At 52.5% G+C, this 17,493-nt stretch overlaps 1 protein-coding gene across 2 annotated transcripts; it reads left to right on the plus strand.

Annotated features, from left to right (window-relative positions):
• The first annotated feature begins 5,132 nt into the window (after positions 1-5,132).
• Nkx2-2 (NK2 homeobox 2) lies at positions 5,133-15,608 on the plus strand. 2 transcript variants are annotated; one of them, XM_057781520.1, is made up of 4 exons: positions 5,133-5,259; positions 12,658-13,346; positions 14,248-14,559; positions 14,702-15,608. In XM_057781520.1, exons 2-4 carry the CDS (start codon positions 13,088-13,090, stop codon positions 15,007-15,009), a joined length of 879 nt encoding a protein of 292 aa, XP_057637503.1. In that variant the 5' UTR covers positions 5,133-5,259; positions 12,658-13,087; the 3' UTR covers positions 15,010-15,608. The 2 variants fall into 2 exon arrangements, with proteins under 2 accessions (XP_057637503.1, XP_057637504.1); XM_057781521.1 differs by having other exon boundaries at positions 14,248-14,937.
• Positions 15,609-17,493: the final 1,885 nt, after the last annotated feature.

Consider the following 17,493-nt stretch of genomic DNA (forward strand, 5'->3'; position numbering starts at 1 on the left):
CACACTATTAGGGCATTGATACTGTTGACGTTCTGAAATGTGGTAATACTCTCGTGGTTCTCCTGAAGATCTATTCTTGGGAAGTATCTGCTGATACAACCAGTGGTGGGTGGGGGTTATCAGACGCCTGCAACTTTAATGCTTAATAGTTTAGCAAAGATAAGGTTGATTTAGGCTAGTATGTGTATATGGCAAAACATTAACAAAAGCACACTCCAGAGGGTAGGTAGACAGTTGTGCATCAACTTCCAGTGTGCTTGAAAGCATTTTGAATACATGAGCTAGGGAGGCTGAGACAGGAGGATTATAAAATTGGTGCTACCCTGGGCCACACTGTAAAACGTTGTCTCAAAAATAGTCAGAACAAAGGTGGGAAGATGAAAAACTATGCTCAGGCTCACTTGTGTGCTCCCCATTTCTTTTCCACTCTTCCCATCTTCCAGCCCAGATAAAGAGGAGAAATTGGTCTTCTAAGCAGCTTTGGTTGAAATAAAGCTCATGCATCATCCAATCCATCTGTGTTGTGTGTACAATTTCAGTGGTCTGTGGTATATTTGCAGCATGGCATACATATTACCAAAATCCGTTTTAGGGATTACTTTTGTCTCCACCACAATTCTCCATACCCTTCCATCTCTGCTCTGATTCCTGCTGACCACTAACTCAGCCCTGTGTCTAAATGCACTCGATTTTGACTTTTTGAAGACTTGGCACATGCTGCCAACTCTTTCATCAAACAACCTGGGCTGGGCTGCTTTTTCTCCCTCTGGTTCTCTGTAGGAAATAAGGGGGAGCGGGGACCCTGCTTGGCCGCTAGGGCCTAGGAGTCTCCGAAGAAGGACTTCTGCTTTCTGACTCTACTAAGAGATATGCCCTCAAAGAAAGGGCTTCTGGGCTTCTTGTTGGAAGTGCACAACCTATGCTTTTGCTAGCTAAGGGTCCTTCCAGGGGTGTCTTCAACTTATGCTCCCGTTGTGCATTCTTAATATTTGCAGGTGCGTCCCATCCTGACTCCTGGTGTAAGCAGCTGCATACTGACCTTTGTCTGTTTGTCTGTCTTAGATCTCACCTCCATGAAAGCCTCACTGGACAGTCTTCATGATGCTCGCACGAGGGATGCTTTTTTGAAGAGACTGACAGGGTATTGACCCAAACGCCTGAGAAATTCTCAGCGAACAGTGGTGTAACTTTTTGGCTGGATGGTTTTGTTCTGTGTCTTGCTACGTCGCCCAGGGTGGACTTGAAGCAGCGAACCTTCTGGAGCTGCAAGCATGCTCCACCACACTTAGTTGCACAGTTGTCTATTTATTTTTGAAATCCAAAGGTATTTTGGCACAGCTCAAAACACACAATATTCTGGCTGGGGTCAAAATGTACTGGAGTACTTTATTCAGGTGACTGTTTACTTGCAAATTCTGAGAACCGCTCCCAGAGTTCCCAGAGAAAAACCATGTGAGGCCTCAGTGCTAATGATGCTTTGGGGAGATTTGTGGGAAAAGAATTTTCCAGAAATTCTGTAGAGTTCTAGTCCTTGGTTCAGACGGGAATCATTACAGAATAATTAATTTCCAGAATAATGACAGCACTAAAAAGTTTGTGAGTTAGTGCATGCCTTTAATCCCAGCCCTCAGGAGGCAGAGACAGGCAGATCTCTGAGTTCCAGGTCAGTCTGGTCTACAAAGTGAGTTCCAGGACAGCCAGAGCTGCACAGAGAAATGCTGTCTCAAAAAAAAAAAAAGAAAGAAAGAAAGAAAGAAAGAAAGAAAGAAAGAAAGAAAGAAAGAAAGAAAGAAAAGAAAAGCCAACAACAAAAAAGTCTGGCACTTAGAATTCGGTGACTCCTGTGTAGGCCCAAGGTGCTTGGCCAAGCCAGATTTTGCAATGGGTTTCTGAAGAAGCACAGAGAACCCTTGGGAGGATGCAGCTAAGCAGATGGATTTCATCTGCAGCTTGCCCTGCAAAGAGCTGCATCCTCTTTGTAGCAAATTTGTAGTAACAATTACTTGGGAGAAGCTTTTGTACATTTGCTGTTTCTAGCTGGGTTTTCCAGCCACTGGGATGAGATGGAGCCTGACTGGTGAGCTCTGCGTGTCTCTCAGTCTGACATTGCTGAGTCCAACAAATACTAACCTTCTAAGTTCCCGTGTACATCCCCGAACAGCCTCATAGCTGTCTGAAACCACTGAATCCTTTGAAACCCACAAGAGTCCTATCATAGTGCACATTCATCCCCACAAGGCAACTAATGTAAAGGCCTGCCATCAACTCCCCTTGTCTAGCACTGGATATGCTCAGTCAAAGAAGCAATTCACCTCAAACTCCAGCGTCTAGATGCATGAAGGTGATGTAAAACCAAAGATTCAGTATTTCAGTTTTTAAACATAAGTAGTGACTAAAATCCAAGAAAACATTATATCTCAGTATCAGAGTACTGGCCTAGCTTGCATAAGACCTGGGTTTGAGCCTCAAAAATGACTTTTTTTGTTAATAAGGCACAGCAGTGATTTTCTAACATCAGCCATCCCTGAAGTCCTGAGGGTAGATTTAGATTTTTCTACAGTCACTAGAGATTTCTGGATACTCGTGCTAAGGCCCAAGGGTGCTAACCCAGAGAGGTATTGCCCAGGTTCTGATCCAGGTGGGTTTTCCAACTACTTTGTGACCTGTTGAATGGGTTCTACACACAAACACACTCACACACACACACACACACTCATACTCATTCTCTCCTTCCCTCCCACCCCCCTCAATAGCATCATTTTCCACCCTTAACAGCCTCCTAAGGACAGTTATCCAGGGAACACAATGCTGGGGTAACTTGTAATAGTGAAGTTGGATGCTTATGTTTTTCCCTGCGGTAGGGTAACATTTCTCATCTCTTATTTTCTGCGGCCAGAAGGAAGATGCCATTCAGGGAACCCCAGGTGTTTTGAAGATGAAAAGGAAGGTAGGAGGCCTGGCTCGGTGCTTATTAACCACAGAGAGAGCCGGGTTCACTTCCAGAAAGAATCAAATAATGGCCAGGAGAGACGATGACTCTTAATGAATTCACGTGAGGGAAGTGTGCGGTGACCAGTTTGGGGACATGCAGTCTGCAGACTGCCTTCTGAAGGAGGGAAGCAAGACAATTGTTTTCTATTAAGGTCCAATATATCCTTGCCTTTCCCGAAGCACACGGGGCTGGCTGGGTTTCACATCCAGCTGCCAGCTCGGCTTGTCTAGGAGGGCCTTGACCGCCTTTACTTTAAATACAGCCTGGACTTGAAACACTGAAGTACATGAGAAAGGAATAATCTCAGTGCTCCCTCCAGGTGAGCTTCCTGGCTTCCTGCCCTGACTCCCACCACACAAATCAATCTCTCCCTCGGGGGTCAGAGACCCTCCGTCCTTATTCTGCCTGGGTGGGAGAATGAGCAAGTTCAGCCTTCAAATATCAGTTTTTGTGGGCCAGACTTAATTGCCAAGGATTTTCTGTAGAAAAAAATAAAAGCAAAAAACAAAACCTGCTTCCCAGACGTGAGAGATGCGGGGGATGGGGGGGTGGGAGCAAGAACAAGGAAACAGAAGGGGGTCAAAAGGGAGGAGTGAAATCGACTAATCCTGGACAGGTGGTATCTTGGCACAAATACCCTGAAATCACTTTCTTCCTGGGCTGCAGAGAGCTGGATACCTTCCCCAGGAAGACTTACACTCTTCAATCTGGGCTAGGGAGTGCACCAGGGGAGGAGCCTGGGGTGGCGGGCCTGAGGTCTGTGACCTCCTACCAAGTGCTATCTGCTTTGGACCCGCATATCTAGTGTAAACGCGGTTTCACACATAAATAACGTGCCACATCTGGCCCCTTGGTTTTATGGCGTCTTAGCGACCAAGCAATTTATAGATGGCGACCTTGTTAACCAGCAGCCAGGGCTCCTCGGGAGCTACACCGCGCCAGGCACTGATGGGCCCAGAGGAGGGGCGAGTGCAAGAAGAAACTGTGGGCCGGGGTCTTCAGCTCAGAAGGAGGCCGCCACCAAAAAATCCCACCTCGGATTAGGGAGATGGGGGCTACAGCAGATAGGAAGGTGGAAGGCTCCTCCCTCCCAAGCAGGCCATGTGGCCGCTGAAAGAGCCATCGAAGCCCAAGTGTGTTTGCGCTCATACCCAATTTATTACAGCTGAACATATGGCCAATATTTTGACTCACGTCAGTCGGGCTAGGAAAACAAACAGAGCGCTGCGCGGGGGAGCGGCCCCTCCGCTGAGGCTGCGACGGCCGCGGGCCCGGAGCGGGCGGGTGAGCACTGCTGGAGCCCTAGCTCAGAGGCGGGAGGAGGGCGCTCGCTACAGCCGGCGATTCCAGGCTCCCCTGCCGCAGGCCGGGAGTTCCCGAGACCGTGATCCGCTCGCTAGTCGGGACCGCACCGCAGCCGCGCCCCAGGTGAGCCTCCTGCTCGCGCGTGGCCCACATGCATGCTCCTGGGGGCTCCGGGAGTAGCGGTCCAGCGGTGACCGGGCGACCGACGAGGCCTGGCGCCCTCTCCCGCTGCTAGGACCGACTGTCTGTTCTTCTGTGCTGACTGGTGCAGAAGTCTCAGCTCGAAACGCGACAACGTCCCGAGCAGGGACCTCGCTGCGCCTCCTGGACCAAGCTTGTCTGTGTTCGGTTTGGGGCTCCCCTAACAGGCCGGTGACCCACTCGCCCATCTCTGGACTCGCGGCGTGGCTCTGTCCCAGGGTCACAAGGTCGGGAAGCAGCAGGTGGGCAGGCCCACGCATCTTACGTCCTCCCAGGACTTGGCTGGTCACCGGGTAAAGGAGGCTTTCTGGAAGGGACAGCCTCCTCCTCCGGTCCATCTGTCGTTGGGAAAAGTTTTACCTGCCACAGAAGCCAGGTGTTCCTGCGACCGCACCTGATAGCACGTGGGGTTGCCCTGAGAGGTGGGAATAGCTGGGCTGGCACAGAGGACCCCCCAGAGTCGTGGGCAGGAGCAGCGCCCACAACCAACCACCCCTCCCATGCCGAGCCTGGCAGATCCTCGGGCCCCGCCCGGGAAGCCTGCGGTGGGGGAAGGGCGCAGCGGGAGGGGGCGTCCCGGTAGGTGGAGGACTAGATAAAGGCGCGCGTTGAAACGCCACGGTGCTGTCCCCACAGCGCGGGGAGTGGGAGGCGGAGCGGGCGCGTTTAGCGCCTCGCCAGCCTCCTCCCCACCCCTGGGGCTCTCCGACTCTGCAGGCTGCTGTAAGGAAGGACGCGCCGCGGGCCCCCACCTTTGCGGGGTGAGTCTTTCCCGTCGGCGCCGCTGGTGACTCGCGATTGAAGGTGGTAAGCAGAGGCCAGAATCCCAAGGAATTTGGAGATGGCGCCTAGTGAGAAAGGCGGGTTCCTTCTGGGGCGGAACCGGCATACGAGTGGGGCCAGGAGCCGCCAGGAGATAGAGGATGAGAGGCGAAATCGGAGTCCAGAACCCGCAGGGCTGGGGCTTGGAGCTGTGGAGATGGTGGTCGCTGGGGAGAGGAAGAAAACCTGCAGTTTGAGACATTAGTGTCTCCTGGGCCTCACCGGGCGCTGGACAGTTCTCGTTTGTGACAGTAGAGATCGCCAGAGGATCAGAAATGAACCTTGGTGGGGCCTATTAAAGTCAGGGTCTCTGCTGGGAGACCCCTCCAACTCATTCTGCCCTGCTCTTTCCTCCCCAGCACGCAGACGCACAAACAGGCCTTGCTAAGCCTCTCGCGCCATCTCCACTTTGGTGGCACTTGGGATGGAGAGGGGATGTTGCTTCCTGGGAAACCTCTGGTGCCCAGATTGGAGGGATGAGACACAGAGTCCCAGTCGCCCCTTTCTGTTTCAGTGCTGGAGGCCCCCGCGGGTGCGTGTCTATCTTTCCGTGCACTTAGCTCCGACTGAGAGCGTGCATTCCTCTCGCATGGGTGACTACGTTGCCCATCAGCCCGCCTGGTCTGGCTTGAAGTGCTGAATGCTAACGGGTTCTGAGAAGCAGCTTGGTTCCCAAAGTCTGTGGTAATGATTCTGTCACGTGTTAAGGAGTAAATTCAGATAAGGAACTGCTTTCAGCGCCTTGCTTCCCTGAGAAACCCGAATCTCCCGCACTGGAATCGCCTTTATCAAGGGAAGGTCGGGCTTGGCTGGAAGAACGTTCCTGAAGGCAACAGTGATGACGCGTAATCTCATTGTACCATATTTAATCACTAGAGCTGTGCTAACGAATAAAGCAAAGGAGTTCGCCCGCGGGGACGTATCGTTTGGTTCCCCAATAAGCGATGATAATGGATTCGCTGGAACAAGGCTCCTTTGGCCCGAGGGGGGGCTTAAAGCTACATTTTAAATTTTGTAGTCTGCCCAGAGCGACATTTCGTGTTCAATTTAACATCCATGAAAGTTAAACGGCTTTTCTCGCCTCTTAGTTTATTGGATGCATTTTCAAAGATCTCATTAAAGTGCATTTATCAAAGTCCTAACATATACCCTCGAGGTCTTATGCCCACACAATGAGGCCGATTAATAAGAGAAATCCCAATTTCTATGACAATTTACATACTAGGGAGTTACTCTCTCTTTGGTGGGGGTAGATAATTGGTAGAATGTTGTATATTTTGCCTCGAAAAAGAAAAAAAGGGCCTGCCTCTCTTAGCTATCTTTCTCCTGCAACCACATTTACCTTCTTGGACCCCAGGCTGTAGGTCTCGTGATTAGTTTTCACCATTTTCCTCTGGTTGTCCGCCACTGGGGGGAGGGGGTTGGGAGGAGCTCAGCTTTTCCTACAGCGTAATTGGACCTCAGTGCCGGGGCTTGGAAAACTTACTGAGCCCACCTTCTTGTTGACTTAGGGGAACTCTGGATGGCTCCCTTCATCCTTCCTTTCCTGCTGTTAAGGGGTTAATGCCAAGATGTGTGCCAAAGAAAAGAAGAAAGGAGAAACACTCACCTTAGCTTGAACCCAAAGTAGACTCTTTCTTTCAGCTAACCCCCAGGTTCTGGCCCACCTGCTTAGTGAGGACAGGTTCTTCCCCGCTAGAGGTCTAGCCTCCCTTCAGAGCTCCAGTCAGCGCTCTCTACTGACCCCCCAGGAGGCACACGAACCCAGTGACCTCAACGGTTTCCTTGCCCCAGGGGCAAAGGTGGAGGTTAACCAACAGAAACTGGAACTTACTTTCCTTAAGCACCCGCCCCGTTTTCCGGGTTGGGAAAAGGAGCGGAGTGGTACTACTGGACCACAAGGCCAGGATTTCTTTCACGTGGGATAGCGGAGCTGACACCCGACTTCCTCTAACCCCCAGCTCTCCCCAAACTGCCCAGGGGCCTGTTTTGATCCAAAGTGTTTTTTTGTAAAAGATGATCTTTATCACCGCTCAGAATCAGAATGGGACCCATTTTCCACTCGTGGCAATTTCAAGTGCGTACCAGTCTCTGCCTCCAACCCGAGATAAATAAACCTTGTTCCTCCGACAAAACCTTTGTGTGGGCGCCGTTAATCCTCACTGGAGCAGGAAGGTGCGCTGCTTTGTTTCAGGAGTGAAAGAAGACAAACGCTTGCACCTTGGCACTAACCAGACAATAAACTAATCCACTTGAAGGCTGTTATCTGAGATGGGATGTGCAGGGCCTGAGAGCTCAGCTACACACTCTACCAGCAAGGGAGAGTCTTCAAAGAAGAAAATTTAAAATAATAATAATAATAAAAGAAATGAAGTCAAACAACTCAGTGTTTCCAAATAAAGGGAAAAGACCTTGTAATTCTACTGATTGAAAGTGCTTTGTAGGTGGAGAGGTCGAGGGGTGTTCTAGGATCGCTGAAGCTTTGGGTCCTCAAGGTCACCTGCCCCCTTTGGGTCCAAACGCCCAAGATTCCCGTCCCAGCCCCCAGCCCCGACCCTAGGACTTCATCCACACCTATTTCTCCCCGGAGAACTCACCAACCCAACAAGCTTTCACCAGCTGAAAGGGGGAGACGAGTACTCAGAAGTCCCAGGAGGCCCTTCAAGCCCAGCCCAGATGGGGTCGGGGTGGGCTTGGTAGAATGTCGTGCAAGGATGTCTACCTCGTTCATAGATACACGGAAGAGGCTCCCGGCCAAGCTCCGAAGCCTCTCTTCAGACTTTCCTAAACAGTCTTTCCTCTTTGACGGGTTTGCTGGAGTTTAGAACCCACCCCCTCCCCAACAGGGGGCGTAAAGCTACCGCGTGGAAGTGAGAAAGGTGCAGAAAGCAGGTCGCAGGTGGGCGGCCCCTTCTCCAGAGCGCAGAAAAAGGCAGAAGTGTTTGAGCTACCTGGAAAGTAAACAGGTAAACACCGGGCGACTTAGAGGGCCACTTGTCCTGGAGTGGGGCCACTTAGCCTGTGTACATTCTCCTCCCCTGCTGGGCCTCCAGTGATTGTTCAGTTCGGTGGCCGTGCTCTCCAGCCGCCTGAGCCGGTGCTTCGTCCCACACCCCGCTCGCCAGCATCCCAAGAAGATTCTCTTCTAGCTTTCTTGGAGAGCGGGCCTTCCTCCCGTCACTCGCTGGTAACTCACCGAGAGCTTCTTCTAAGGGTTAGAAGATAAAGACCAGGGACTACTGGAGGAGGCCTCCAACTGTCTGGTTAACCTCAGGAGGTGTATGTGTTGTTCTACCAAAAAGATGCCAAGCGCCAAACAGGCCTCTAGCCCAGGGCACTCTCGGTGTAGAAGATTTCAGTGCCCACTTCAACTTCCCTAAGTTTACAACAGCAGAAGGCCCATTACAGAGACTCCAGGGCTGCCATACTACTGCAGCTGAGCCCAAACACAACTTGATGACCCCAAATAATAGTCCTCTCCTGGACTCAAGACAGAGTCTAAAAAGAGTTTACTAAAGAATTCCTCGTGAGCAGGTCCTTGCGAGTAGAAACCGATACCAGCACAAGCAGGCACTACTAGGACTTGAACTGACAGGGTCCGGGTGGCCCGGACTCTTTTGAGGGGTAGGAGGCATGCAACTGGATCCTCTTAACCTGCTGGATGTGTGGGATTTCGCCAGGAAGATGGTTCCCTGGGGGGCCTTTGGGGGTGTCCTTAGAATACAGTTGCTTGTTTAATTTGGTTAGAAGAAATGCCTTTGCTTCTGACCCGTCCATTCTTTTGACCCCAAGCCCAGCCGACCAAAGTCTAAACGGTGCTGGAGCTTGATCTAGGCGGGAGACCTGTCCTCGACCTCCAGCTGCGCTGGTGTGGGCCTCCCCAAGTCCACCGGCTGCTCCTGGGGGACTTGCATTTTATGATCTTCTTCTAACAAGCCCAGTTTCTCCCCCTCAATTAAGAGCATCCCAGCGGGCTTCCTTCGTCTTTTCAATTGCAAATGTTAACGCTTTGGAAGCAGATGAGGAAACCCCAGGGGCCAAGAAGGGGTGAGGAACCGTACTCCCGAGGTCCGCTAGGAAAGAACTGAACCCGCAGTCTTTCTGCTCTGAGTCACCGCGAAGGAAAGGCTTGAGCTTCTTTGGCCTTCTTAGTCTAGCTGTCAGGTACTCCCAGACCTGCAAAAACCGGTTTAAGGAGTAAGAGCGGAGCTGGGGGAAAGCCCTGAATTGTCAGGGCAAGGACAGGCCCTCAAGATACTTCTGAAAAGGAGCCTGTGGGCCGAGCTGCCTTCTGGTTGCCTTTAGTTGAGAACCAAGAGTAGGTCTTGATGAACCTACTGGCAGCCAAGGCCTCTGAGAGCTTGAGTGAATTGGGACTATGGGGTGTCAAAGCATCCAGGCCAGCACTCCCTCCCCACCATTAATTCCCAGGATGCTCTTAGAAAAACAGTTCTCTAGTGCATTTTGCAGGGAAGGGGGCATAGTCAATAGCACTGATTACTTCCCAGAAGAAAGAAAGGCCCACTATGCCTAGGGAAAGCGAGAGAGCAAAGTTAGGAACTGTAGAGAACCATGTGACTCTAAGACCCAGAGAATGGGTAGACTCTGGGTGGCTCCCAGGGGAACACCCACACTAAAGACTTAAAGTGACTCTGAGATTGGTGTCAAGGAACATTTTTGCTAAAGGACCCCATTTCCACCCAGTCCAAGCATTGGCCTAGTCCAACCAAGCTGTACTCTGGCACCACCTCCCAAGCCTGTAGAGGTTCCCTGATCTCCAAGAAAGTCCCCTGTTCTAAGACAGAAAAGTAAGAGGAGGAACAAAGGAAGAGGTATTTTTTTTCCCTGCAATGTTTGAGTTGAGAAACTATTTCTCCCAGTATTTATTTAGCCACTGAGTAACAACAGTGTAGCAAGCCCGCCCTGCCCCTGGATCCAAATTGGGTTCTTCCTCATTTCTGGAAATCTGACTTTTCTCCTCCCACACCGCCAGGCAGTGACTAGCCCCAGTCTGAAAGGGGGGGGGGGGGAGGCATCAGGCAGGAAAGCTGAGAAAGAAGCTGGAAAAGGAGAAGGGAGGGGGGAGAGAGAGACAGAAAGTAATAAGTTTGAGGAACACGTTTCAGACCAGATACTAATTCTTGCAAGGGGAAAAAAAGAGGAAGAAAGGAGAAAAGAAAAACTAAGCGAAAGAGGAATGGGGACCGTCGACATGAAGGGGTTTCCTTAATATTGTGGACGGATTCAGAAATGAATGAAGAGATAGTCCATTGAAAAGGGTTGAATGCCATGACAACTAGGGACAACCTTAGATTTATTCCAAACAGTTAGGACACATTGAAAGAGAGCGTCAATCATGTATTATTTCGCCACTGAAATAAATGCAAAAACCGGGCCTGGACAAAGGCTTCCAACGGGAGCGGGACATTTGTCTACATTTCGCTCATTGTCCGCAGCTTAGCAATCGGTTTGTATTTGTGTTTGCCCGGGTCCGACCACCCAGGACGCGCCGACGTGGGGCTCGCTCCAACCTGGGCCATTGTCACCCACGTCACATACTGGGGGCGAGGCAACAAGAGCTGCAGAAAGCCTCTGAGCAGCTAGGAAGAGGCGCTGTCGCAAGGGTCTGGAAATCCGGGGGGGGAGGGGGCGCCGCCGCGGTCCAAGCAGCTGTGCGCTTGGAGGATTCGGCTCCTGAGCACCCCGCTTTCCCTGGGTTAAGGCATTCCAAGCAGCGACAGTTGGAAAGAAAAGACCCAAGACCCAAGCCTGCTCTTCTCTGGCTCCCCACCCCCAACTGCAGGCCTAACCCACTCCCCGAGGCTAGGTGGGGTGGACAAACAGCAGGTAGCAAACTTTCTCCCCAGTCTCACGTCTCCTAAACTTAAATTGGATGCAGGGTGCGTGAGATATAGCCTTTTCCTTCCCGGCTCAGAGAAATTCAATTCCCAGGTTTGAAAAAGGTTGTTGGAAAGTTCACACTAACCTCATGCCAGCTGGGAGCCTGGAGTGTGCCCTATCAGCACACACCCCGAGGACAGCAAAAACTGGAGAAAGTAAAGGATTTGCAAGGAAGAGAGAAACTCAAGTGAAAACACAGTAATAACCACTAGCCCTTCAACCTCCTATCGGTAGCTTTCTGGGTCCTCACCCGAATTGGAGGCGCGCGCGCACGCACACACACACACAAGCACATATACCACACACACACAAACACACACACTCCCGCCTCTCTTCCCGCCGCTCCACCTTTAGCTGAAGACTGGCGTAGTAGAGGGCCAGAGAGGCAAGGATTATAAAAGGTAGAAAGGGACAGAGGCCCTCAGCTCTCCCCTCCACCGGGTGAAAATAAGCCAGAGGCTCTGGGGCGCAGGTCCGAATCCGGCCACAGACCGAGCCGCAGGCCCCCGCCCCTCTCTTCCTTGGACCGCCCGCGGAGCAGAAAGTGAGCGGCCGGCCCTCCTCTGCCGCAAGGAAATGGAGGGGGGGGGGTGAGAGGCAGTAAATGGGTCTTTAGCAAATAAAGGGCCATCGGAGGGGGGTGGGTTCTTCAGTGATGACTCTGGCAGGTCCAAGCCTAGTCCTCTCCTGGGTGTCCAGCTCTTTCGCGGTTAACTAGAATCAATTACTTGACTTGTCATTTCTAGTACTCATCCTTAAGCTTCAACCAAAATATTGACCTAGGAGGCTTACAGAAGTTGGGCTCTTGCCATTTGAACCGGATCTTGTTTAGGGAACCACCAGCGATGGGAAGGAGAGATTTCAGTGGCTCAGCCTTCACCCCTCCCCCTTTTCCAAAGGCGCCACAAATCGCCAATTTTCTGGCTAGCTGGGGCCGGAGTGGGGGTTGCTCGCGGGGCGTGGGGAGGTAGAAACCGGTGAATGTTAAAGAGGATTCTTTTTTCCCTCCTCCTTCTTTCTGTTTTGTTTTCTTTCACACCCCAGCGGCCCCTTCCCCCCCCCCTCCCCGCCTTAAGATGCAATTTGTTAAAACGGCCCTTTCAAGTGTGCGGACTCGCGAACGACTAGGTGGCCCTTTGTATGTAAATACTGAGGGAGGAAAAAAGCTCTCCCCATCTTTGCAATTAATTGACACGTTACACCTCTCATCTTGCTCTAGAGGGCCGTTGGCTGGGAGCGCAGAGCTCCCCAAAACCCACAATTTCACATCTGCAAATACTGTCTTCATCCACTTGACTCCCAAGACCCGCCCACACGTGGCCAACCTTTGCGTTTTTAATGTCTCTTCCCCCCCACCCTTTTTTTTCACCCCTCTCTCATTCCCTCGATCCCCCTCCCTCCCACCCTTCCTCTTTCTCCCCCTCCCCCCTCCCCAGGTTCGTGAGTGGAGCCCAGCCTTATATGGACTGATCGCTCGGGCAATGGCCCATTTTTTCCTCGCCACCAGCCGCCACCGCGCGCGGAGCGGCCGCCGGAGCCCGAGCTGACGGCACCTTGGCACCTCTCCTGGAGTTACAAACTGAGGCCGCGCGGCGCTGGGCGCGCAGGCCGCCAGTCACTGCGTACATTTCCGCGAGCTTTCTGAGAAGAGAGGAGGCGCCGGGTGGGCTTTATTATTTTCCCCTTTTCCCACAGTGTCCTCCTCTCATTTTAAATAATAATTATCCCAATAATTAAAACCCATCCCCCATCCCTCCCCCCTTTCCTTCCCTTAACCCCCCTCCCCCGCCCGCCCGGGCTGGGGAGCGCCAGGAATTGACCAAGTGAAGCTACAACTTTGCTGCATAAATTGCGGGGTCCAGAACCATGTCGCTGACCAACACAAAGACGGGGTTTTCAGTCAAGGACATCTTGGACCTTCCGGACACCAACGATGAGGAAGGCTCTGTGGCCGAAGGGCCAGAGGAGGAAAGCGAAGGGCCGGAGCCCGCCAAGAGGGCCGGGCCGCTGGGGCAGGGCGCCCTGGACGCTGTGCAGAGCCTTCCTCTAAAGAGCCCTTTCTACGACAGCAACGACAACCCCTACACTCGCTGGCTGGCCAGCACCGAGGGCCTCCAGTACTCCCGTAAGTAGCGAAACTTGGCCGCAAGGGCTGTGGCTGCCTCCATTGCTGAGGCAGCAGGCCGGGTGGACGCTGGGAGTTAAGGGGAAGAAGCCATTTAAGATCCAAGTTCCCATCCCGGATCCTAAAGATTCTGAAAGATTTGTTTAGTATACCCTTTTACCTCCTCAGTAGTCATCCTTCCCAGTCCCTGCAGAATATTTGATGTCATATTTTTTTTCCACGTGAGAAATTAAAGCAGAGGACAGAGATGCTTCCTAAGGGCTGGTTAGAGATGTCAACCGGACTGATGGTCTGGCAGGAGTCCCCTGGACTCAGCTGACCCAGAGGGTTTGACTTAGCTCCCTAGAACTAGCCAGCGGTCAGGGTCCGGCTAGCGGTAGAGGATGGAGGAGGCTTCTGGTTTAAGTAGCTCGTCCTGCCCCTGCATGATTGTAAAGAAACTGTGTGGTGCACGGGGCGGCAAGTGTGTGTGTGTGTGTGTGTGGTGTGTGTGTCCAGAAAGCCGGAAAGCAAAAGCCCCCCAAACCTACTTTATCCCGCCAAGCCATCAATGCCGGGATTGTGAGGTTTTCCTTTTAAAAATCTGCCCACGTCTCTCCAGAGAGGAAACGGTTTAAGGGGGCCGGAGCCCTTAACCCTCAACGATCGTCCACACTAAATTCTCCTCATAGGGTGTGAACCCCTAGAAACTTGAACCTCAGAGCCCCCACTGCGCAGACTCTCCTTTAGCGGACTCCGACGGCTTCCTCAGGCGCTGAGCCGGGCGGGGATTTCCGCAAAAGCAGTGGGTCTGGGCTGTCCAGGGCCACCGGCCCACAGAAGATCTCTGGGGCTAGGGGTGGCCCAGGTGGCACTCGGCCTCCAGGCGCCTGATGCGCTTTTCTCCCCCCATCCCACCCAGTGCACGGGCTGGCGGCCAGCGCTCCCCCCCAAGACTCCAGCTCCAAGTCCCCAGAGCCCTCGGCTGACGAGTCACCGGACAATGACAAGGAGACCCCGGGCGGCGGGGGGGACGCAGGCAAGAAGCGGAAGCGCCGAGTTCTCTTCTCCAAAGCACAGACCTACGAGCTGGAGCGGCGCTTCCGGCAGCAGCGGTACCTGTCGGCGCCCGAGCGCGAGCACCTGGCCAGCCTCATCCGCCTCACGCCCACGCAGGTTAAGATCTGGTTCCAGAACCATCGCTACAAGATGAAGCGTGCCCGGGCCGAGAAAGGTATGGAGGTGACACCCCTGCCCTCGCCGCGCCGCGTGGCCGTGCCCGTCTTGGTCAGGGACGGCAAACCGTGCCACGCGCTCAAAGCCCAGGACCTGGCAGCCGCCACCTTCCAGGCTGGCATCCCCTTTTCCGCCTACAGCGCGCAGTCGCTGCAGCACATGCAGTACAACGCCCAGTACAGCTCGGCCAGCACCCCCCAGTACCCGACAGCACACCCCCTGGTCCAGGCCCAGCAGTGGACTTGGTGAGCGCCGACCCTCCAGGACTCGAGGCCGTAGGCCCTGGCCCCACCCCTACCGCGGCGGTGGCGAGGAGGACTCGATCCTTACCACGGTTGTTGTTATTATTATTATTATAATTATTATTATAGCGTTGAGCCGACGCTCAGTTGAGGAGGCACGGGGAGGTTGCCTGTGTCTCCTCAGAGTGGCAGATTCCATCTCCTGACTCTGCCCCATCCCTCCCTCCTTTGAACCTTTGGAGAGGATAGAACTCTTAAGTCGTGTTTACAGAATGTTTGCGCAGCTTCGCTTCTTTGCCTCTCTCTCTGAGGGGACCAAACTATCCCAACGTTAACGTCGTCACTTGAAAAGAGAAAGGACAAGCCCCATCCCCCGCACTGCTTTCGTGAATTTTGTAAAATATGTTTGTGTGAGTAGCGATATTGTCAGCCTCCTTAAGCAAGAGGAGAACACTTTAAAATATAGAGGATTTCTTTTTTATATAAGAAAATGCAAAATATTTATGGCCATGTACACGTTCCGACAACTGGTGGCAGATTTCGCTCTTCGTTGTAAATATCGCTGGTGATCGTTGCCAAATGACCTTCCGGATGGGCCTGTATCCCCATCAGGTCTAACTCTCCTTGTCCTTTGTTTTGGATGGGTTATGTTTGAGTTGCCTCCGTTTTTCTTTTTTATTTTATTTTTGTTTTTAATTTGTTCAGTGCAAACATTTTTCAACTATGAAACAGGAAAACCTGTGTAGGCGAGACATCCCCCGGCCCCGTTTTCCGGATTCTGAGCCCTGGAGCTTGAAACTCAGAAGCTCCAAGTGGTTCCCCAAGAGCGCCGGGCGCTAAAAGCTTTCAATTTTTTTAAATAAGAATTTTAATAAAAATCCTGTGTTTAAAAAAAAAAGCAAGCTCAGTTCTCCGATTTGTTTGACTTTATCTCCCTGCCTGCCAGGGGCGGGTAGCATTAAGTCTGGAGCTTGGACCGGCTGTGTTCTGAGCTGGTATTGGTTTCCTCGCCCAGCCCAGGGACTGGGGGCGGATACCCAGGCGGTGGAGGATCGCCCGAGATAGGCCTCTTCCGGACAGACCGGGACAGTCAGTACAGGAACGGGTCAGCTTGGCCTTCAGCCTGCTAGCCGGTGATCCAAAGTCCTTGCTGGCCCTAGCGCTTGAGGGCCTCTGTGCGCTCTCTGAATCCCTAACAGTGGGAGGAAAAGTGACTTTGGGTAACGACAAACGAGGAGAGCGAGCCCCCCTCGCTCGGCCCAAATCGACGAGTGGCTCCTTCAGCCTGAAAAGCTGTTGAAGCCACTACACTCAATGACTTTCACTTTGTTGATTTTGATTTACCCCTTGCTAAGGGGGGGGGGGAGGTGCGTCTGAGGTTGAGTCTGATGGCTTTCTCTTTACTTTTCAATATCTGTGTACCAAGTTGAGGCCTAGCTGACCTCTTCAAGGCCTCAGCGCCGGAGTGAGGGTGGGAGAGGTAAGATTGGGGCTTCTGAGGCTTTGCCTGTCAGTAACAGCTCGCTGGTCTTGGGCACACAACCAGGTGTTGCTGGTCCCTCCTCCAAACTCTTTAGTCCGAGGAGCCAGGGAAGAGAGCTAGCTTACTGGCGATCCTAGGCAACCCGGCCTTATTACTGATGCCCCATCATTTCTTGGAGTTGGGTCTCACCGCGCTAGTTCTTGGTTTTTTGGTCGTGGCTCTGGATGAATGGTCAGAGAGCACAGGTCGGAGTAGAGCGGAACTCTCGTCACCAGGGTTCGGGTAGGAGGACAGGCAAGTCACACAGTTCCGTCCTGAGAGGTTGGATCTGTCCTTCCTTCACAGAGAACTAAGCTAGTTGCTTGATCCCGGAGCACACAAGGTCCTGAGGGCGAGCATCTCCAGGGAGCCAGGCAGTCTGGCGAGTACACACCTTTCTGCTCTGTCTCACTCGCGGGCTCCGTGAGTCAGAACCCAGCAATCGCTGGAAGTCAGTTTATTTGGATATGATGTCTATCTCTCCCACTCTGAGGCCAGGGGCAGGAGGAGGTGAGCAAAAGGAGCCATCCCAGTTGATTTTTTTTCCCCTTTCCCCTTCAAGTTGGTGATCAGATTTAATTCAATATCTAAAGCAAACATGATTATCCTTGTGACCAAATCTGCACAACGTACCCAGGGACGCGATTACACTTCATTCTGCCTTGTGCACACACACACCCATCACTGAGGGCACCGGAGTCTTTCTAATAACTCACTACAGGTCCTTTCCCATCTCAGGTTCACCTCTGGGAAGGGACAGTTCCCCTAAAAGCTGAAAAGTCTCCCTTTGTTCTATGAACAAGCTTGGAAACTGTGGGGTTTTGTTTTGCTGTTTGTAAAAGCCAGGGAATTCACTGCCTATCATTTGCTGTGTGGTATGAAAGGCAGATGCCCAACCTGCTCTGGAACCAATCACTCACTATCCCATGTGCAACTTCTCCTAAGCCCCAGGTCTCTGGGGTTGTCGGGAGCCCTACTGGGCAGCCCTGGAGGGATGAGGGATGAGTGTTCTGGGTCCAGGCTTTTAGCCACAATCCTAAGTGCCTCTTCGACCTCCAAGGGAGTGTAAAGGACCAAACTCATGCAGGTTTCCACTGCCCGGTAGGTTAAGGCCCACAAGCCTGCGCTCTCAAGTAAGTGCACTTGCGAGTCCCCGGAGGTGGACCGT

The sequence above is a fragment of the Chionomys nivalis genome, chromosome 9 (genome assembly GCF_950005125.1).
Source record: "Chionomys nivalis chromosome 9, mChiNiv1.1, whole genome shotgun sequence".
Taxonomy (NCBI): Eukaryota; Metazoa; Chordata; class Mammalia; order Rodentia; family Cricetidae; genus Chionomys; species Chionomys nivalis.